The sequence below is a fragment of the Dendropsophus ebraccatus genome, chromosome 2, assembly GCF_027789765.1.
Source record: "Dendropsophus ebraccatus isolate aDenEbr1 chromosome 2, aDenEbr1.pat, whole genome shotgun sequence".
Classification (NCBI taxonomy): domain Eukaryota; kingdom Metazoa; phylum Chordata; class Amphibia; order Anura; family Hylidae; genus Dendropsophus; species Dendropsophus ebraccatus.
In genome coordinates, this window is record NC_091455.1 from 106,091,523 (window position 1) to 106,114,878 (window position 23,356).

At 42.1% G+C, this 23,356-nt stretch overlaps 1 protein-coding gene across 2 annotated transcripts in view; it reads left to right on the top strand.

Annotated features, from left to right (window-relative positions):
• DROSHA (drosha ribonuclease III) overlaps window positions 1-23,356 on the top strand; it is a 214,898-nt gene that overhangs the window by 171,786 nt on the left and 19,756 nt on the right. For both annotated transcript variants that reach the window (XM_069958135.1, XM_069958134.1), the window contains exons 25-26: window positions 8,094-8,251; window positions 13,905-14,010. In XM_069958135.1, coding sequence (XP_069814236.1) covers window positions 8,094-8,251; window positions 13,905-14,010 — 264 coding nt within the window. The remainder of the gene's footprint in view (window positions 1-8,093; window positions 8,252-13,904; window positions 14,011-23,356) is intronic.

The window sequence follows — 23,356 nt, forward strand, 5'->3', positions numbered from 1 at the left end:
ATTTTAGTGACTTTTTTTTCCTCTCGCTCAGGGCAAATATGTCATATTTTATTTTTTATGATGTGAACAAGCCATTGTTTAAAGGAAGCCTTAATCTAGAACAACAGACATGCAGAACAGTTTTGCATACCGTTGAAACATTTTATTATTAATATTTAATATTAACTTTTCTGTTTGGCCTGGTCTTTTTTTTTAGTTTAATGCCAGATTCAATCCAAGAGATTGAACGTGAAATACTGAATTGATTATGAAACTGTTGTTTTCTATACTGTGCTTTTTCTATCCAATATTCTCAATTCACAAAGCCTGCAAATTATTAAAAGGCATTGAGTGATACATACGGCATTTAGAGGTGGCATTCATGTTTGTAATTTGCATATATTCAATACAGTTTATGTAATCGCTCATTTTTAAACCAGAACTACCTACTGCATGAATGCATACACATTACACAGTTCTAATGTTTCGTATGGCAGGAACATCATCATTGGCTCTGAGACACGAATAGGTCTAGAAGAGTGCTGGGATGCCATTGTATTGGCAATTCCACCCATCAGTGTACCTTGTGAAATGTCTGTACACTGTTATATGTTACAGTCATAATGACAGAAACAAAGAGAGTACCAAACCTTCATTAGATGAAGGTGATTTGCCACAGAAATTTGCAGAGCAGATTGCAGTACTAACAAAGTAGTAGTCTTCTGTCTTTGGTATGGTTTTTAAAATCTGCAGCATGTCAGTTTTTATTGCAAATTTTCCCCACTGAAATCAATGGTAAAATTCACAAAAAAATCTGTACCAAATCTGTGCAATTTTCATGCAGATTTGCAAATCTATAATCGGTCTAGTGTTCATTTACCCAAAGGGGGAGATCTGTCAAGACCGCCATACGTCGGTTTTGCCTAAATCCCTGCCCCCATGTTGAATTTATTTAAAGGGGCATGTCTCTCAGTGAACCTGGCAAACCTGAGGTTGCCATGTCCCCTCTGTGCCTTGTATTGCCTCGGCCACTGCTCAGCACAAACCCATACTCGCCACAATCAAGCTGTCGTGAAGGAATGGTTAGATAAAAATAATAATAAAAGTTATCCCATGGAATACCCATTAAAGCTGGGTTCACACTATGTATATTTGAGGCTGTATTTGTGAGGCTGTATAGCAACCAAAACCAGGAGTGGATTGAAAACACAGAAAGGCTCTGTTCACATAATGTTGTAATTGAGTGGATGGCCATCATTTAATGGCAAATATTTGCTGTTATTTTAAAACAACGGCTGTGGTATTGAAATAATGGCCGTTATTTACTGTTATATGGCGGCCATCCACTCAATTTCAACATTGTGTGAACAGAGCCTTTCTGTGTTTTCAATCCACTCCTGGTTTTGGTTGCTATGAGGACCTGACATGAGGACCAAATACAGCCTCAAATATACATAGTGTGAACCCAGCCTTAAACTAGAAGTCCTGTGAAAGCAGGGGGTGCTGGAACATAATGACCAAACTATACTTGATGACCCTATGTTTTCCCCCATATATGCCCCCCTTATGCTGCCCCCCATAGATGGCCCCCTTATGTTGTCCCCCAACAATTACCCCCTTATGCTTCTCCCTATAGGCGGCCCCCTTTGTAAAGCAGGGGGAAAAACTGACCTAACACGCTCCCCAGTCGGCTGTCTTCTCCTCTTCTTCCCCGGCAGCTCTGCAGCTCCGGAGCTCAGTGTCCGCCGAGGCTAGTACTTCTGGCACAGGTAGCGTCTCTAACACACACTCCCTGTGCCGGAAGTACTGGCCGCGGGCGCACACTGTGCTCACTGGTTCCTGTGCTGACCGGGGATAGGACGGGACGCCAGTGCTGTGGCATCCTTTCCTATCCCTGGTCAGCACAGGTACCAGTGAGCTCAGTGTGCGCCCACGGCCTGTACTTCCGGCACGGGGAAGTACTAGCCCCGTCTGACACTGAGCTCCCCGGGAGGCCTGCTCGGCTGCCAGGTGCAGGCTATTTCACCCCTGGGGTCAGGACCATGGGCCCCCTGATGCGGCTGGGCCCCATAGCAGCCGTAGCGTAGTGGTAGTTCCGCCACTGGGTAGTTACATTTTAAATGTAAAGTGAAAAATATATAGAACTGAGAGTCCTCAAGAAAAAAACATACTATGACCAAATTGGTGAATTTAATAATAAAGTATACATAAAATTAGAAAATGTCGAACACAATAGTGTGTGTATAATTAGCATAAGTAAAGCATCAATAAGGTCATCATTAAAGTCCACATTAAAAGTCCATAAGGATAATAAAATTCTATAACAAATCCATATGCAACTGAGAAGCCGCTCACGCACCAGATATTTGATGATGGTTTACCAGTCTTGTATGTATTTATTCATGGACAGAGTAGCAACTGGCTTGTAATACAGAACTCGTTCACTGCAGTTATAAAATAGAAGCTACAATGTGTCTCTTCCGGGGGTGGACACAATGCAGCAATAGTGTAGTTGTAATCTCCACTTAGTCTCTGATTAGCAAGTTTGTTAGCAGAGTAGCGTGACGAGCTATCGGCAGAAGATGGTAGCAGAGTCCGGAAGTAGAAGAGGTCTGTATACGGAGGTGATGGATCGTAGTTGCTAGGATGTAGTTGATGATAGGTGTAGTAGTAGTAGTAGTAGTAGCAGCTTCTGTCATAAAGTGCTATACGCATTTCGGAAAGGACTCTTTCCCTCATCAGTAGCACATATTTCTGCATTGTGTCCACACTCGGGAGAGACACATTGTAGCCGCTAGTATCTGGCTGCTGTGAACAAGTCCTGTATTACAAGCCGTTTGCTATTCTGCCCATGAATGAATACACACCAGACTAGTAAGCCATCATCAATTATCTGTTGCATATGGATTTGTTATAGACTTTTATTATCCTTATGGACTTTTCATGTGGACTTTATGTGGCTGATGACTGTTGGTATGGTTTGAGAATATTGTTACTTCATATACTGTATCTATTTTTATGGCAACTGTGTGAATGATTAAGCTAGCAGTCCAAGGCTTTAAATTGTAATCAAACTGGTGAATTTAGAACCATAAGTCTGAAAATTGCCTCTCCTCCATTGTAGATTGATAACTGGTCATTGTTGAGTAAAAGACAGTTATAAATTACTCCCCCCCCTTGCTTTTTTGCAATTGAAAGGAAAAATGAGGATGGAAATGTGGTAGTTTACCCTTTCTGACCTTATGGTTGCTGTTGATGGTGGGCTTTATTCCCAAATATTGTGGCTATTTGTATTCTTTCTTTCTCAATACTAAAAGAAATAAAATTTAAGACAATTTCACTGACCTAGGCTACCAGGGATCTTATCATTAACACCTTCACTGCCCTATACCACCAGGGATTTTACCTATTGCTTCAAGGGAAACCTTTTGTTTAAAGAAAAGAAAATTGTGCGTATACTGGCAGATAGTTAGCCACATGTGGGTTTAGACATGTATCCTTGGTTGGCCATAAATCACCCTGGTGCAGATCAAATGCTTAAACCACATATTTAAGCAGAGATGTTGTGTGATGGCCATTTGATGACTTTCCCCTGTTATATGGTCATATACCCTTTGATCAAGACTGGGCAAGTGGAGGAATATTTGAATAAAAGTCTCAATATTGCCTTTGTCTTCCAAGATTGAGTGAGCCATGGATCGATCTGACTCCAGTCACGACTGGCTGGGAGCAGGAGAAATCAATTGTAGTCTATGTTATTGGAAAGGACAAAGAGAAAACAGGGTGTGTTTTCTTAGGTGAACATAAAAAAAAACAACACTTATGTATTTACTTGGTAAGATAATAATACTTTACTATTTTACATCCCTAACAGCACTTGTTTATCTTTGTTTTTTAGCTAAGAAATGCTATTTAATTTTACAAGCGGTTCAACAGTAGGTGGGCCTATATTTATCTCTGACAGGGTGACACACACATCATTTGTTCCCATTTAATGAGGGAAAATAGCTGTATTTCATTAAGCTGTATTTCATTAAGGTTTTATTTTTCCTACCTTTTAAGGGCCAGTTCACGCGGAATCCAGCCAGCCTCCGTGTCATACTGTCAGTCTATGGGAGGGCTCGCGCAGAAGAATTGACTTATCAATTTTTCTGAGCGGAGAGAGGAGGCGCGCAAGGCCCTCCCATAGACTGCCATTATGACACAGAGGCTGGGGGGATTCCCCTGCGGAGAGTTCCACTGCAGAATTCCACCAGTTTTACTCCGTGGGAACTGGCCCTAAAACTCCTTCTTGTGTGAAGTATGGACTATGGGGGTGATTTATCAAAGGGTGTAAAGTTTAGACTGGTGCAAACTGCCCACAGCAACCAATCACCGCTCAGCTTCCAGCTCTTGTAAAATGAAAGAGGAGCTGTGGGCAATTTACACCAGTGTATGTTTTACACCCCTTGATAAATCTAGGCCTATGTGTCTTAATATAATGCATGTTTCTTTGAAGAAGACAGTTCAGCAAAAACAGTTATCTCAGCCCTTACTTAAAGTCCTATATAGAGGAAGAGGAGGAGAATGGAACCACCAAAAATGTTTTCCCAGCCCCTCCTTTCTGCTAATGAGTGATAGCTCTTGTTGCCTCCTGCTTGGACACAAGAGCTATCAGTCATACAGTAGCTCAGAAGAGTTGTTGGGAAAGCTCTCAATACAGACCAATCTGGGACATAACAATTAGATCCCGTTACTTAGCCCCTTGAGATGGCCAGGAGTTTAAACAAGAAAAATGCAAGCTGCTTAAGACCAGACCACAGGTATGACTTGGCCCCCCTTCCTGACCTCTGTCTACACTAGGGCTGTCAGTAGTTTAGGTGGCTTAAAACTGCTGACTGGTCCACTTTAAAGGGGAATTATCAGCAGGTTAGATGGATCTAACCTGCTGATCGTTCTCCAGTGGGCACAGTGTACTGAGGATAAAGGTATGTCTCTTACCTTTATCCTCAGCGCTGTTCCCGTGCTGTTAGTTGTGCCCAGTAAGCCGTTGGGAGCACTGGGGGCATGGCTACCGCCCTTCCGAGCAACGATCCGATCCCACTTTGCAATCTGCCCCAGCTAACCCCCTCCATTGGTAATCATTAGGGAGGTGGCCAGGGGTGGGGCTACAACCCTAGCCGTGCCGCCCCCTCTTATAGTTAACAATGGAGGAGGCAGGCCAGATTGGTTTTCAGAGGGGCAATATCCACACTTCCAGTACTCTGAACAGCTTACTGGGCACAACTAACAGCACGGTAACACGGTAATGGTAAGAGACATACCTTAATCCTCAGTGCCCCATGCCCACTAGGGAGCTATCAGCAGGTTAGATTTGTCAAACCTTCTGATAGTTATCCTTTAAAGGGGTTATCCAGTGCTACAAAAACATGGCCACTTTCTTTCAGAGACAACACAACTCTTGTCTCCAGTTCAGGTGTGGTTTGCAATTAAGCTCCATTCACCTCAATGGAACTGAGCAGCAAAACCCTGCCCAAGCTGGAGACAAGAGTGGGGCTGTCTCTGGAAGAAAGTGGCTATGTTTTTGTAGCGCTGGATAACCCCTTTAAGTTGATCTGGATTCACAATGCATTTGTTACGTTTACATCTTACATTTTTCATTTCACTGTTCTCTTACTCTCACTATCCTCACCGCCGCCCCCGTGCTGTTAATTGTGCCCGGCGAGCTGTTAAAAGCACTAAGGGCATGGCTACCGCCCCTCCATGCACCGATCCGGCCTGTCCCCGGGCAGGCCCTCTTTATTAATAATGATTGAATAATACACATGGCGAGCTGGCCCACTCCATTGATAACCATTAATGGGGCGGGCCGGCTGGGGGGAGGGATCGTCGTGTAGGGGATGAGGGTAGGGCCTCTGGCCAGCATGCCTCTTCTATGATTATCAATGGACTGGGGTCAGGGTGATAGGAGCACTGCTAACGGATTAACGGGCACAACTAACAGCATGGGAATGGTGCTCAGGATAAAGGTCGGAGACATATCTTCATCCTTAGCGCCCCGTGCCCACTAGGGAGCTATAAGCAAGTTAGATTCATCTAACCTGCTGATCGTTCCCCTCTAAGTTGTCTTTATTTTTTATTTACATTTCACTGTTCTCGTACATGTTTTTATTCACATTTCACTGTTCTCTTACGTTTGCAATGCGATTTTTTTAATGATGCAAAATTTATTCTGCTCTATGGCAAACATCGGCATCCATTTGTAGTACATGTTTTAACCTTTTCAAGAGTTAATACTGCAAAAGTAAACACAAGTGCAGTGTGAACATAGCCTTACTATTTCTGTAGCATTGTCATACATTTATATGTTACCTTACTGTTATAGATGAAGAAAATTTAAAGGAGAAGTCCAGCGAAAATTTTTAATGAAGTATTGTATTGCCCCGCAAAAGTTATATAAATCACCAATATACACTTATTACGGGAAATGCTTATAAAGTGCTTTTTTCCCTGCACTTACTACTGCATCAAGGCTTCACTTCCTGGATAACATGGTGATGTCATGACCCGACTCCCAGAGCTGTGCGGGCTGTGGCTGCTGGAGAGAATGATGGCAGGGGGACACTGAGGGACACAGGGCACTGGAGGGACACTGAGGAGGCAGGAGGACCCTGTCATCATCCTCTCCAGCAGCCACGCACAGCTCTGGGAGTCGGGTCATGACATCATTATTTTATCCAGGAAGTGAAGCCTTGATGCAGTAGGAAGTGCAGGGAAAAAGAAATTTATAAGCATTTTTCCATAATAAGTGTATATTGGTGATTTGTATAACTTTTGGGGGGCAATACAATACTTTAATAAAAATTTTCGCCGGACTTCTCCTTTAAAGCTTCATTTTTCGATGTTGCTGTTTGCGTTTAGATTAATAATCTCCTGTATTATATATATATATATATATATATATATATATATATATATATATATATATATATACAGTGGTACCTTGGTTTAAGAGCTCACAGTTTGGGTGGGAGGGGAAGTGGAGGAGGGGCATGGTCTGCATAGCGGGGTCTACAGCCCTGTACTCTGACCCAGGAAGTCTCCCTCACCTTCCAAATTAGAGCAGATCCACTTCAGGCTGGGGCTTACATCAGGGGACAGGACCGTGGAGGTAATCTCTCCATAGCTGTAACCCCTCTCTTCCCGGACAGAGAGCTGCTATACTGTGCCCACATCTGCCCTGCTCATTTCTTCATGCTCCCTGCAGTCTCTGTCCGCCCTTGTGTTTCCCATCCTCTCCATTACTGTACAGTAACTTATAATATCACATATTCTGCTGTTTCTAAATGTTTGTTTCATTTGTTTTACATGGTATTCAGAATAATAAATCATTATTTTTGGGGTGTGGAACCAATTGTCCGCATTTCTATGATTTCTTAAGGGAAAATTTGCTTTGGTTTAAGAGTGGATTTGGATTCCAAGCACGGTCCTGGAAGGAATTATGCTCGTAATCCAAGGCACCACTGTATATGTATTATATATATTATAACACATATTACCCTACAATCCCACCATCTTGCTTTTGGAGGTAAAGCAGCACTAGTATTTATATACACATGACACAGTCATTTACATTTTTGTCTTTGAGTACATTTATTGTGCTGATTACCTATTCATCATTTATTTTATTTATATAAATGTAATTTATTTGCAGTCATAAATGTGGCATTTCATTTTCGTTTTTCTATTCTGTGTACTGTTTAGATTCTGCTTTACTTGCAGTTACATAAACTAGCTGAGAAAATTATGATAACTGTCTCTACAAAATATAGAAGTGAGCGTAGCAGGGTGTCATCTCATACAGAATAGAACCACTTTTTATGATGATATGATAAGCAAATAAGCAATGGAGGTGATCCACTGGATGGTTAGACTGGCAGGAGAAGGAATTTGATCATCATCTCCATTGTCTCAAAAAGATAACACAGTCGACAATGAAATAAGATGCACTGTTTATTGCTATTTTGTGTAACATAAACATGCTAACTTTATTTGTTACTGTAGCAGAAGCGATACATTTACATTTTGGCAGTCAATTGATATTTCTAAGAGCCTTTCTTCTCATCTCTTTTCAGCTGCAAGAGCCTAACACTGATCGACAATTGATAGAGACATCACCGGTTCTAAAGAAGCTGACAAAATTTGAAGATGCGATTGGAGTTAAGTTTACACACATACGACTTCTGGCTCGAGCGTTCACCTTGAGAACAGTAGGATTTAACCACCTGACCTTGTAAGCAAAGCATCTGATCTCTTTATCTGCCGTCCAACTGAGACAAAGCGCATACACTATTTTTTTGTGTTAAGAACAGTGAAATATAGTCAGCATAAACATGGACAAAGCGTGCTGTAAACAACGGGATGAGCAGTGGATAGAATAAAATGTACTTGCCTTATTTTTTTAAGTTACAGATTGGTTCAGATACTTTGTTTTAACAGGAACCATCACAAATTTATTTTTCAAGAAATGAACAGGGCTTGTGATCGCAAGCATTTTTGCAATATACTTTCTCTCTTTTTTTCTCTTTTTTTTTTTTTTTACATTCTCTATGTTTAAATCAACGTTTACACATATGACCAGTAGGTGTATCCCTTCAATGTGCATGTGTACAGCTGCTGGGCTTCCACAATTAGTAGCAGAGAATTCCTTGGTTGCTCGCATTGTATGGTCATTGTATGGAGCATTGTCTGCTGGTAAGCATGCATAGTTGATAATATAATTAGCCAAAATTAATAAAATACCCCTGAGTAGATATACAACCTACACGATGAACCGGTGTCTTTCCTTAAAGGGGTTGTCCGGCGATAAAAAATTATTCACAGAATAACACACATTACAAAGTTATACAACTTTGTAATGTATGTTATGTCTGTGAATGGCCCCCTTCCCCGTGTCCCACCACCCCCACCCGTGTACCCGGAAGTGTGGTGCGCTATACATTACCTCTCACGTGCCGACCACGGTCTCCGATCGTCAGCAGTGACGTCTTCTTCGTAAGTCCGGCGGATCTTCCCGAGTGCCGGCCGCCCTCTGCAGCGTCATCCGAAGCTCAGCCGCGATTGGCTGAGCATAACTGTGCTCAGCCAATCGCGGCTGAGCAGCTGATGACGTGGCCGCGTCATCAGCCGCTCAGCCGCGATTGGCTGAGCACAGTTATGCTCAGCCAATCGCGGCTGAGCTTCGGATGACGCTGCAGAGGGTTGCCGGCACTCGGGAAGATCCGCCGGACTCACGAAGAAGACGTCACTGCTGACGATCGGAGACCGTGGACGACACGACATGCGGTGAGTATAATGCACCACACTTCCGGGTCTAGCGTGGGTGGGGGGAAACACGGGGAAGGGGGCCATTCACAGACATAACATACATTACAAAGTTGTATAACTTTGTAATGTGTGTTATTCTGTGAATAATTTTTTATCGCCGGACAACCCCTTTAAGTGAGCGCACAAAGGGATGAGCCTTCCTCCGGTTGGTCTCTTTTTTTGAACAGAGAAAAGACCAAATGGGAGCATGGATCACATATGTATAATGTTGATTTAAAGAGGACCTGTCACCCCCTGTGCCGGGGTGACAGGCTTACGACCCCCTGTTAGATCCCCCTATACTTACGTGATCCCGCCGGGTCCCGCTTCCTGATGCGGTCGGGTCACGGAGGTTTCAGCGCCCGAAGCCCAGCGCACACGCTGACAGGAGAGTCCGATGCCTATAGAGAATGACGGAGCATCAGACTCCCCATTCATTCTCTATGAGCGTCTGACTCTGCTGTCAGCGCGCGCGCCGGGCTTCGGGAGCTGATATCTCCGTGACCTGGCCGGCTCAGGAAGCAGGACCCGGCGGGATCACGTGAGTATAGGGGGATCTAACGGGGGTCGGGAGCCTGTCACCCTGGCACGGGGGGTGACAGGTGTCCTTTAAACAGAAAACGTAAATAAAGTGCGTATATTGAAAACTGCTTGCAATCACAACCCGTATTGTTTCTTTAAAAAGAAACATTGTAACAGGTATGCTTTAAAGGTTCTAGACTATTATGTTTATGCCAACTTAAACCCTGGCATAATTAATTGCAGGTCCAGTCAAGTTTTATTGCTTATTTTTTTTGCTTATTGTATGCTCCACCCAAAAATGTATTCTTTAGAACCCAATTGTTTCTAGCTTTGAAAACAGTTTTTTTTTTTTTGGACATACTCAAAAGTTCACAACTCTCGTTCTTGCTTGACACCATGCAATCCCCATAGCAGACTACAGTCAAAGCTGAAACGTCACAGGGCTTAAGGAACCTAAAGCTGGCCATACACTTAGCTCTCAGCATGAGGCTGGTTATACATATGAAAGCCATTAGCCCTGGGATATTAAAAGGGTATTCCAGCCACTAAAAAAGATGGAGCGACTACACACATGCACAGCCCCACAGCTTTATTAATTCATAATTATTTTATTCATAATTTTTACTACCACAGATATTAAGCTAACTAGTCTGTAGCCCAGTAACTAAATGCTGGTTAGCTTAACTTTTATTAGATATGCATTAAAAGTAAAAAATATATTAAAACAAGTGTTCTACACATATGAAATCGGCACTTCACAACAGATCTAGGGTGTTGACCCTCTGATAGACTGGTATACTTAGGGATAGATTAGCCTAAATGCATAAAGATGAAACCAGACTTCAGAAAAAATTGCAATAAACAAGTATCTCTGTCTCAATCCAATTCTCTACGCGTTTCACCCAGATATATCCCTGGGATCATCAGGAGACCTTCACAAAACACAGTGGTTACTGTTTAGAGATTATATAGAATTGTTGTGTTTAAATAAATAGAAAAATCAGATGAATGTTAGAGTAGGGTAGGAGACAAGTGGGGGTATATATAGTGTGTGTACTCTGTGTGTGCGTCGGGTGTTCACCCTGGCCTGGCCTCCGATAAGCACTTGGAGCGACAGGTCAGGATAACCCCAAGACACAGACAAACCACACACAATCAGGAGTACACTTTTATGGCTGCAGTATTACACGTCAGAAACTGTATGTATGACCAATAGGGATAGCAATGACCCTCAGAGACAGTCCTTTGGGGTTCAGGTTAGATACCTAATGCTGGGCATTAACATTTTTAATCAACTTTAACTTTATGTTATAGTTTAATCAACTAATCAACTTTATGATGATTAGGCTTAAAGGGGTATTCCCATCTCCAGTGCATATGGCATATCCACAGGATATGCCATAACTGTCTGGTAGATGTAGGACCAATTCTCAAGAGACAGAACTTGAGTTACATGTGTGCTTACAGCTTTCCAGCCACCCCAGCTACAACAAGCAGGCAAAAGACTGGGCATCCTCATTCTTAAGATAGGTACAGGTCACAGTAGTGGGACCTGCATTTATAGGATAGGAATACCCCTTTAATTTACATAAAGCTGGGAATGATTAGTGACCTTCTACATAGGTATCACTTATTAGAAATGTATATATAGCATTTGTAAACAGTACTCTCATCTGTGGGCTGGACCTGTAAGACTACCTCTGTCAGTGCCCCAAGGTATAGGTAGCATTTTACTGCAGTAAGTGTCATTTGTCCCTTAGCCATAGTTTTCTCACTAATCTAGTTGTAAGAACAGGTGCTAAATCTTTAGCTTGCTATGCACCATACAATAAGGCAGTCAGTATATTAGTAAAAGTAGTGTGTAATGTGCTGAATGTGTATAAAAAAACCTTTCCATCTCTGCCGCCTGGAGAACAATGAAGAATGTGGCTGACATTATGACTTTACTGAAATTATATTTGAATTGGTAGTTATATATACATTTTTCCTGTAAATGAAACCAATCATTTTACCTGTATGAATTTTGGAACTCACTGCACACCTAAAGCCTCCAGAAATGTGTGTTAAAGCCTTATTGATTCTAAAACTGAAGCTGCCAAGTTGTACTTTTAACATTTACAGATAAATATATAGATATACTGGGAACATATCAACTTGGTTTTTTTTTAAATTCAATGCTTGCCAAATATTGTGTGTCAAACCGAGCAAATGCAAGTCTGTAAAATCAAATCATTAACTTAAAGGGTTATCTTTGGATTGCATATAGCCAAACATTACAGTCGAGCATTTAAAGCTTTAACTTTAATATACCATCTGTTAAAATTTAGACAATGATCTTGGTGAGTCAGACTGCAGCTTTCAGAAGTTTTCATTAGCCGGTCTGCTTGCCGCAAATACAGAATACTTTGGAGAGACACACAACTATCTTTCCCAACTCACGTATAAATATGAATGCTCCCCTTGGCAGAGCATACAGGTCCATTTGAATTGAGGGGATTAACCTTATCTTTGGGTAACAAAAGATTCAGTATATTGAAACATAATATATGGGGTTTCTAAATAACTGAAGGAGTAAAACGCAGCCTGGAACTTACAGCAAATTTTTAAATTCAAATTACCCACTATGAAGGGTAAACACGCATCTGTTTTTCATGTTAAAGGTGTTCACAGCCTTTACAGGGAGGTTAATGGTATTGATATTATTATTATTAGTGGTAGTAGTAGTAATAATAATATTTATATAGCACCAACAAATTCTGCAGGATTTACTATTCTGAGGGTACATAAACAGCCGGACATTACAAAATTACACATCAATTATTTAATCAAGAGGACCAAGAGACAAAAGGGAGAAAGTGCTTTATCTGTGTAGTGGCCCAGCCATCATATGTCATAGGGTAATGCACACAACAATGAATGAACCAGCCAGTTTGTGTACAGATACTAAGTGCATGAAGTGTTGTCCTTGAAAAGAGGGGGGGGGGGGGGGTATAGAGAAAGGGAAATCATAAGAAATGTTATAAGCCTGACTAAGGAGATGTGTCTCTAGGGCAAGCCTAAAACTGTGGGTGTTAGGAATAAGTCTAGGTGTTTGGGTAGCACATTCTGGAGCACTGATGCAGCACAAGCAAAGACTTGGAGACAGGAGAGAGAAGTTGGAATTATAAAGAATTTTAGTTTTAGATTGTTAGGTGAATGTAGAATGATTGGAAGGGTAGTAGACAAAGATGAGGGAGGAGGTGGAGAGGAGGTGCAGTACTGTGGAGAGCTTTGTGGGTGAGTTTAAACTGTATTGTAGTTTTCATGGGGTATTTCCAGGGCCACCAAACTTCACCAAGGACTAAGCTTAGCAATGCTTGGAAGCCCCATAAAGAAAGAATAGAGTATAGAACGTGTATACCTTATGTTCTTCATTTATTGTGGGGACATTTTACTTCCTATTCTGAGTCGGAGGAGGTCCTAGTGGTCGGAATCCCTATTCTATGTATAGGAGATAACTTGTTGGGAACACCTCTTTACCCCCTTGGTAGTGGTCTTCACTACCATTTTTAAATGTATTGTACATACATGTTCCTTTCTTCCATGTATGAAAAGGCCCAAAGAGAGCTGGTATCACAACACAGTTGGCATAGCCATTAAACTATGCCATTACCCTATACAACACCCTCATTGTCTCTGCTGTTCATGGCTAACTCACAAATCCTGCCCCTTATTAATTCACATGCTGGAACAGTTTTGGCAATCGGCAGTATGGCACACTGCATAAGCTGTTTTGCCAGAAAACTTTGGTGGTTATTTAATAGTAAAGATGCTCAGCCTTTTCTAGCTTTTCATAACATGATACAGAAAGCTTAGTACTCCAACTTTTTAACTTTTTTTATGCTAATTTTAGGCTGCAAACCCTGGAACTAGCATTACTATATTTGACATACTGAAGTTATTATTATGGGATTGAACTATTCAATGTATTAAAGTCAAAATGTGTCTTTTATTTAATCTGCTATTCACTGAGTGATTATCGATCTTCAGATATCATTGTTTGTTTCTTTTCTCTCCAGAGGCCATAACCAGAGGATGGAATTCCTGGGTGACTCTATAATGCAGCTGGTAGCCTCAGAATATTTATTCATACATTTCCCTGGTCATCATGAGGGCCACTTAACGGTGAGAACCACATAAATCATACTTCGAGAAAGCAGGCATCACAGGCAGAGTTGGGCATTTAGTGAATTATTCTGCCGGTGATGAATAACTAGGTAGTCCGTCACCACGGCTCCTTGCAGAAGATTTGTGGTGCTTTAAGAAATATGTTGCAATGGCATGGCATAGTGATTTATGAGCTTGAAGCCTCATGCAGTCTTTGTTTCTTCAGTTTGACGAATCAATAATGTAATCAGTGATAAGCTTTATATGCTCGTAGTGGCACTGGTGCTTGTTTCACAGATAGCAGCATTAAGGCTCTTTGTGTAGCTGATTTATACAGGGGTAGTGGCCTGTTTGCATGCTGCTAACTTAATTAAAGTTACTGATTGTGACCGTCAAAGGTAATAAAGGCTTTTCTTTTTGTTTTTCATCAAGATCTGGAAACATAGAGTGCTACCTTTACTTGTGTGGGCGCTATTTATGACGTTGTCCTGGGGTTTTTCTAAGACTTTTTTTTAATCCATCTTCAATAAACTCCTGATTATAATATTAGGCTGTTCTATGGTCTTTCTGTCCTACACATCGAGGAACCACAAGTTATATTGTATCAGGTTTTGCTAAGAAAAATCAATCTTGTTCATTCTATGCTATCTATTTTGTTTGAAAAGTCAAATACTTCAATTTAAAAGGATTTTTGGCATTGGATATTGACCCATAGTTTGCATCAAGTTTTTGTGTTGAATATATTTTTGAAGAACTTTTGGTGGTGTTTTTCTAATTTTCTATTTCACTATTACTGTATATTGTAAAATGTTGACAATTCTGGCCACCAAGTCTTGTAATAAACAAACTGCATGTTCCGTAAAGATCACTTTCCTGCAGTCTCCTCTTTATAATCACAGACAGTTTACAGATTACAGTGAAAGGTGGCATCAGTATATAGACAACGTAGAATTTACCACCATTCACAGTAGTTGATATTCACAGTTTTGCCCCCCTCTACCCATGAAATGATCTCTGCACAGGTCGCAGAGCATGTCTAGAAACCTCTAGCGTGTGAGTAGAGTCTAACTTCAGACTCTTGTTCCTATGTCCATAGGTCTTGCAGTGTACTAAAAATTAATTAAAACTTTACAGTCAGAAAATGGAAACAGATTAGAAATAAAAGAAAATTCCAGTATTTTGGTCTTGGCAGTATAGGAAACATTAAAAATAATCAAGGTTATACCTTCACTTCAAACCTATACCTTACTTAATAAATCAGATTAAGGCTAGGCTCACACTATTTCTCAAATAACGTCCGTTGTATGAAATACGGCAATTGTTTTTACATGGTGTGAACCTAGCCTAAAACTCACCCTTTAAAGGGGTTATCCAGCTTTAGAAAAATATGGCCACTTTCTTCTAGAGACAACACGGCTCCAGTTCAGGTGTGGTTTGCAATTAAGCTCCATTTACTTCAACAGAGTTGAACAGAGTTGCAAAACCCTGGAACAGAGTTGCAAAACCCCACCCAAACTGGAGATTAGAGTTGGGCTGTTAGCTGGAAGTTAAAGGGAAACTCCAGGTAGAGTCTGTTGCAGAACATCTAGGCTGTGTTCACACATTGCAGTTTGATTGTGTTACTCAATTATTTACAGTACTTTATCATTTCATTGTTGTCCCACCCACACAGCACACTGTATTCTCTACTTGTGACACCACACAATGCTGTATTCTCTACTTGTAACACCACACAGCACACTGTATTCTCTACCTGTAACACCACAAAGCACGCTGTATTCTCTACCTGTAACACCACACAGCACGCTGTATTCTCTACCTGTGACACCACACAATGCTGTATTCTCTACTTGTAACACCACACAGCACACTGTATTCTCTACCTTTAACACCTCACAGCACGCTGTATTCTCTATTTATAACACCACACAGCACACTGTATTCTCTACCTGTAACACCACACAGCACACTGTATTCTCTACCTGTAACACCACACAGCATGCTGTATTCTCTACCTGTAACACCACACAGCACACTTTATTCTCTACCTGTAACACCACACAGTACACTGTATTCTCTACCTGTGACACCACACAGCATGCTGTATTCTCTACCTGTAACACCATACAGCACACTGTGTTCTCTACCTGTGACACCACACAGCATGCTGTATTCTCTATCTGTAGCGCCACACAGCACACTTTATTCTCTACCTGTAACACAACACAGCATGCACTACTCTCTGCCTGTAACACCACACAGCACGCAGTATTCTCTACCTGTAACACCACACAGCACGCTGTATTTTCTACCTGTAACACCACAGAGCACGCTGTATTTTCTACCTGTAACACCACACAGCACGCTGTATTTTCTACCTGTAACACCACACAGCGCACTGTATTCTCTACCTGTAACACCACACAGCATACTGTATTCTCTACCTGTAACACTGATATTGGAATAAAGTAAAGAACTTTTTGAATTTATTTTTTTTCTCTACCTGTAACACCACACAGCACACTTTATTCTCTACCTGTAACACCACACAGCATGCTGTATTCTCTACCTGTAACACCACACAGCACACTTTATTCTCTACCTGTAACACCACACAGTACGCTGTATTCTCTACCTGTAACACCACACAGCACGCTGTATTCTCTACCTGTAACACCACACAGTACACTGTATTCTCTACCTGTAACACCACACAGCACGCTGTATTCTCTACCTGTAACACCACACAGCACACTGTGTTCTCTACCTGTGACACCACACAGCACGCTGTATTCTCTATCTGTAGCGCCACACAGCACACTTTATTCTCTACCTGTAACACCACACAGCACACTGTATTCTCTGCCTGTAACACCACACAGCACGCAGTATTCTCTACCTGTAACACCACACAGCACACTGTATTCTCTACCTGTAACACCACACAGCACACTGTATTCTCTACCTGTAACACCACACAGTACACTGTATTCTCTACCTGTAACACCACACATCACACTCTTACTACCTGTAACACCACACAGCACACTGTATTCTCTACCTGTAACACCACACAGCACACTGTATTCTCTGCCTGTAACACCACACAGCACACTGTATTCTCTACCTGTAACACCACACAGCATGCTGTATTTTCTACCTGTAACACCACACAGCACACTGTATTCTCTACCTGTAACACCACACAGCACACTGTATTCTCTACCTGTAACACCACACAGCACGCTCTACTCTCTGCCTGTAACACCACACAGCACGCAGTATTCTCTACCTGTAACACCACACAGCACGCTGTATTTTCTACCTGTAACACCACACAGCACGCTGTATTTTCTACCTGTAACACCACACAGCGCACTGTATTCTCTACCTGTAACACCACACAGCATACTGTATTCTCTACCTGTAACACTGATATTGGAATAAAGTAAAGAACTTTTTGAATTTATTTTTTTTCTTTTCATTTCCACACACATATTATGATCAAACATCTTTTATCTTTGAAGTTGAGCACCACAATAAGGACTTTATCCGATATTATCTTACACAGGATATACTGTTTATGCCTTGTTTTTTGTCCAGGTGGGATTGGCAGTGCAGCAGCAGTTTCTGACTGGTCTGAGATGGTAAATCACTCAGGGGATGTGAGACAGAAGCATGGAATATTTGTCTCCTAAGGTGGGAGAGCAGTGGGAGCATAAGACAATGGGAATTAGCACAGAGGGCATTTTTGTTCACTTCCTGGATTTCTATCAGATATGGTAATACATTGTATAGACACATCTTAATAACTTTTAATTTACTTTTAATAGAAAACAAGTTTTCCTTCCGGTTTTCCCTTTTGGAGTTCCCCTTTAATAGGCAAAAATTTATCAAACAATGCTTTGTGTGGTTTTCTTAATTGTGGTTGACTTTTGGAATATCTATTTTGGACACTTGTGGCATTTTTCTCTTACAAACATGGCATCTTTAATAGTGAATTTATTTATATATAGCACTAACCTACAATGTATTACCATACCTGTACGGTTCTGCCGCACTGGTAGAGATCCAGGAAGTGAAGAAAATTGGCCTCTGTGCCAATCCACATTGTGTGTGTTTGCTGATGATGCAGACAGGGGGCAGGGGGTGATGTCACACGAGGCTTGGCTTGATCCCCCAATCCCCTGAGTGATTCACCATCTCTGATCAGCGAGAAGCAGGTGCAGCAAGGACTGTGGACTATGATGAACAGCTAAGGGAAAGCAGTGTACTCAGGAACCAGTACTGCATTCTGGGAACTGCTCAACCAGGAAGTACAGAAACGCAATACAGAACAAACACCCCCAAACAAATGGATTTTTGGTAGTTTCAAAACTGGGATAGATATGTTAGTAATGCTATATGCATCTACAGAAGTTTTATTTTTTTTTTAATCTGTATCTGGAGTTCCCTTTAAAGAGTCTGGTTACATTTCAAAAGTTATTTTTGATGACAGGTACTCTTTAATTGGTAATACACCATACCATGCCTGCCCTTAGTTTGTGCCTGGTGTTAAACATGTGTTCTTTTGAGGTTAATAGTGCAGAGCTGCAATACCAAACACAGCTTATGGACAGGTGTGGTGCTGTTTTTGCAGAAAGCTGTAGTGTTTCTCTAATTCTGAACAGCCTTTTCAGGTAGAATTTGTGATGTGTTTCGAAATTCTTCTGACATGGCGCCTAAAATGGGGTCTTTAATTCCTAATATAAATGACTTAATGCAACAATAAATAAGTTGTGAACTTTTAAATGAGGTGTAGCTAATGATAATATCATATGAAATAGAGATAAGTCTTATGCACATTGGCTATCATCAAAGAAAGAAGAATGGAAAAAGACTACAGTCCTGTACTACCAAACAACAATGAGAAATACAGATGTAGCCATCCTTACCATGATCGCGTTAACGCATCGATTATTTGTGATTATTGTGATTATTTTTAACTCTCAGTGTGTAGACTTCTGTTGGTCTGACTAGTTATAGGAACATTCCTGAAACACTCCATTTTTGTTACACCGTAGAAAGATTATCAAAAGTAGCTGCTAGAAATTTTTTGTAAAAAAAACTGTTCCAAAACATCATCTTATTTTGTCTTGGCTGTTTTGCCCACTTTTACTGAAAACTCATCAGTTTTCTTGGCATGCTCTATAACTACAAATACAGTAATTAAAAGTAAACTGCTCTTCCAAATAGTCCTCCCACCTTTCAGTTGTGCACACATGGCTTATTTGGTGTTCTATAGTGGGGGTGGAAGAATTTAGAGTGACTGCACTTGTATTGATCACAGTATGCTTTGTATAATACATATTGTATGTTTACTTAATCTCTGAAGGGAATGTGTCATCAGAAAATGACTTATTGTTTAAATAGTGTTTTTATGTTAACCCCTTAGTGACCGCCATGCTGCCTTTTCACGGCGGCCACTAATGGGCTTTATTCCGATGCGTACGCCTTTTAACGGCGGGTGCATCGGAATAAATTACCGCCCGGCGGCGGCTGCAGGACGGGTGATCAGCGGTCAGTGTGACCGCTGACACCCTCCTGTAACTGCCCGGAGCGGAGGACTCTCCGCTCCGGGCAGTTTAACCCATTAAATGCCGCTGTCAAACCATGACAGCGGCATTTAACTGGTCCCGGTGGATCCCGGACGGCACCGCAGGTCCACTTACATGATCGCGATGTCCCGCGGCGCCGTCCGGGGTCCCGATGTCTCCATGGTGATTCTGGGGTCCTAATGAAGGTCCCCGGGGTCACCATGGAGATGCCTGATGCTGACAGGGGTGGCCGCGGCTATTGCCTGTCAGCATGAGGCATGATACAATACATTGCAGTAGATCAGGTACTGCAATGTATTGTATCAATAATCTAAGTATTTTACACTAGTGTACAGTAATGTACACTAGTGTAAAAGTAAAAAAAAAGTGAAAAAAAGTGTGCACCAAACACAACAAAGCCCCCCCCAGCCCCCCCCAATAATAAAGATGCATTACATTCCCCATACACTATAAAACATTACATAAAAGTGATCAAAAACACAAATCCTATACATATTTGGTATCGTTACGTCCGTAACAACCCAATCTATAAAACTATATCAATAATTATATCGCATGACACACGCTGTAAAAAAAAAATAAAAAAAACAGTACTAGAATAGCTGTATTTTATCAATCCACTTTAGAAAATACATCATAAAAGAGATCAAAAAGTCATATACATATAAAACTTGGTATCAATAGAAACTACAGATCTTCCCGCAAAAAATAAGCCCAAAACCAGCTCTGTCGCGCAAAAGATGAGAACGCTATGGATCTTGCAATGCAGGGACAGTTTTTGTGGGTTTTTCCTAGGATGATAGTTTCTATTGCGCCAAAGCGGTAATAGTTAAAAAAAACTATACAAATGTGGTATCGCCGTAACCGTAGCGACCCAGAGAATACATGTATTATGTTATTAGTGACCGCCGATACGGATTTTTACGGCGATCACTAATGGGCTCTATTCTGCTGCCATCAGCTCTTTATGGCGATGGTGCAGAATAGTGCAGCGGCACCGGTAATGCCCCGTCCCCCTCCTCTCAGCTATCGGAGGTAGCTGAGGGGTTGGGGCAGAGTGTGGGGTCAGTCCCGGCAAGTCCCCTCACCGGTGATCGCCGTTATTATCAGTATAACGGCGGCTACCGGTAACGGGCATTGCCAGCGCAGCTGAACGCTTTCATCTCTTCTCACCGTGAATCCACAGTGAGAGGAGATGAAAACATGTCCCCCCCATCCCCAGAATTAACCATAGTGACCTGGCCACTGACCCTCCCCTCCCTGGGCGGCCATCTGATCCAAGATGGCCGCCGTCATCACTGTGAACAGACTCTGTTCACAGTGATGGATTCCTAAAAATGATCAAAGCTTCATTTTCTCCACCACCGGAGGTGGCGGAGAGCATGGGGCAATGATCGGTGACCACCCGGTGTGGTCCTAGTACAAGTGATCAGCGGTATATACTATATACCACTGATCGCTTGTTCCAAATGGTGCCGGCACTTTTTTACGCCTGTCACCAAAGTCAAGTGCCCTGGATTACCCGTAACCACCCTGGATTACTTGTAACCACCCCAGATTACCCGTAACCACCCCAGATTACCCGTAACCACCCCAGATTACCCGTAACCACCCCAGATTGCCCGTAACCACCCCAGATTGCCCGTAACCACCCTAGATTGCCCGTAACCTCCCCAGATTGTCCGTATCCACCCCAGATTGTCCGTATCCACCCCAGATTGCCCGTATCCACCCCAGATAGCCCATAACCATCCCAGATAGCCCATAACCATCCCAGACAGCCCATAACCATCCCAGACAGCCCATAACCACCCCAGATTGCCTGTCACCACCCCAGAATGCCCGTAATCTCCCCAGATTGCCCGTATCCCCCCCCATAGCCCATAACCATTCCAGACAGCCCGTAACCACCCCAGATTGCCACAGACTGCCTGTAACTACCCCAAATTGCCTGTAACCACCACAGATTGCTCGCAACCACCCCAGATTGCTCGCAACCACCCCAGATTGCCCGTCACCACCCCAGATTTTCTGTCACCACCCCAGATTGCCCGTTGCAACCCCATATAGTCAGTGAACACCACCAGATTGCCCGTCACCACCCCAGATAGTCAGTGAACACCATCAGATTGCCCATCACCACCCCAGATAGCCAGTAACCACCCCTAGATAGCCAGTAAACACCCCAAGATTGCCCATAACCACCCCATACAGCCAGTAAACACCCCAGATTGCCTGTAACCACCCCAGATTGCCCGTAACCACCCCAGATTGCCTGTGACTACCCCAGATTGACCGTAACCACCCCAGATTGACCGTAACCACCCCAGATTGGCACAGACTGCTCGTAACCACCCCAGATTACCCATAACCCCACCAGATTGCCTGCTGCCACCTCAGATAGCCAGTAAACACCCCGAGATTGTCTATTACCACCCCAGATAACCAGTAAACACCCACATATTGTCTGTAACTAAAATGACACTCCTTCTCTTCTGAGCCCTGCTGTGTGCCCATACAGTGGTTTATGCCCACATATGGGGTACCATTGTACTCAGGAGAACCTCCGTTACAAATTTTGGGGTGCTTTTTCTCCCTTGTTCCTAGTGAAATTGAGAAATTTCAAACTAAACAAACATGTTATTGAAAAAATTAAATTTTTTTCATTTTTACGGTCTAGTTTTGAATACTTTCCTCCAATACCTGTGGGGTCAAAATGCTCACCACACCGCAAGATGAATTCCTTGAGGGGTGTACTTTTCAAAATGGGGTGATTTTGGGGGGGGGTCTATTCTGTAGACATTACAGAGGCACTGCAAACGCACCTGGCGCTCAGAAACTTCTTCAGGAAAATCATGCACTGAAAATGCTTGGCGCTCCCTTCCTTCTGTGGCCCGCTGTGTGCCCACACAGTGGTTTATGCCCACATATGGGGTACTGTTCTACTCAGGAGTACCTGCGTTACATATATTGGGGTGAGTTTTCTCCCCTGTTTCTCGTGAAATTGAGAAATTTCAAACTAAACAAACATATTATTGGAAAAATTCTATTTTTTCATTTTTACTGTCTTCTTTTGAATACTTTCCTCTAATACCTGTGGGGTCAAAATGGTCACCACACCCCAAGATGTATTCTTTGATGGGTGTACTTTCCAAAATGGGGTGACTTTTGGGGGGGTTCTATTCTGCTGACACTACAGGGGCTCTGCAAACGCACCTGGCGCTCAGAAATTTCTTCAGCAAAATCTGAACTGGAAATGCTAATAGGTGCTCCCTTCCTTCTGAGGCCTGCTGTTTGCCCATACAGTGGTTTACGCCCACATATGGGGTACCGTTCTACTCAGGAGAACCTGCGTTACAAAATTTGGGGTGCATTTTCTCATGTTTATTATGAAAATGAGATACTTTAATCTTAACAAATATATTATTGGAAAATTTCTGGAAAATTTTTCCGGCCTAATTGTGAATACTTTCCTCCAGCCCCTGTAGGGTTAAAATGCTCATTATACCCCTAGATTAATTCTTTAAGGTGTCTAGTTTCCAAAATGGGGTCACTTATGAGGGTTTCCAGTATACAAGCCTCCTAAATCAACGTAAAAAAAGAACTGGTACCTAAAAAAATCAGTTTTGGAAATTTCATGAAAATTTGATAATTTGCTTTGCTGATACATTTCTAAGCCCCGTAACACCCTAAAAAAGTGAAATATGTTTACGAAATAAAGCCAGAATAAAGAGGACATATTGATAATGTGACTTACTAACTAATTT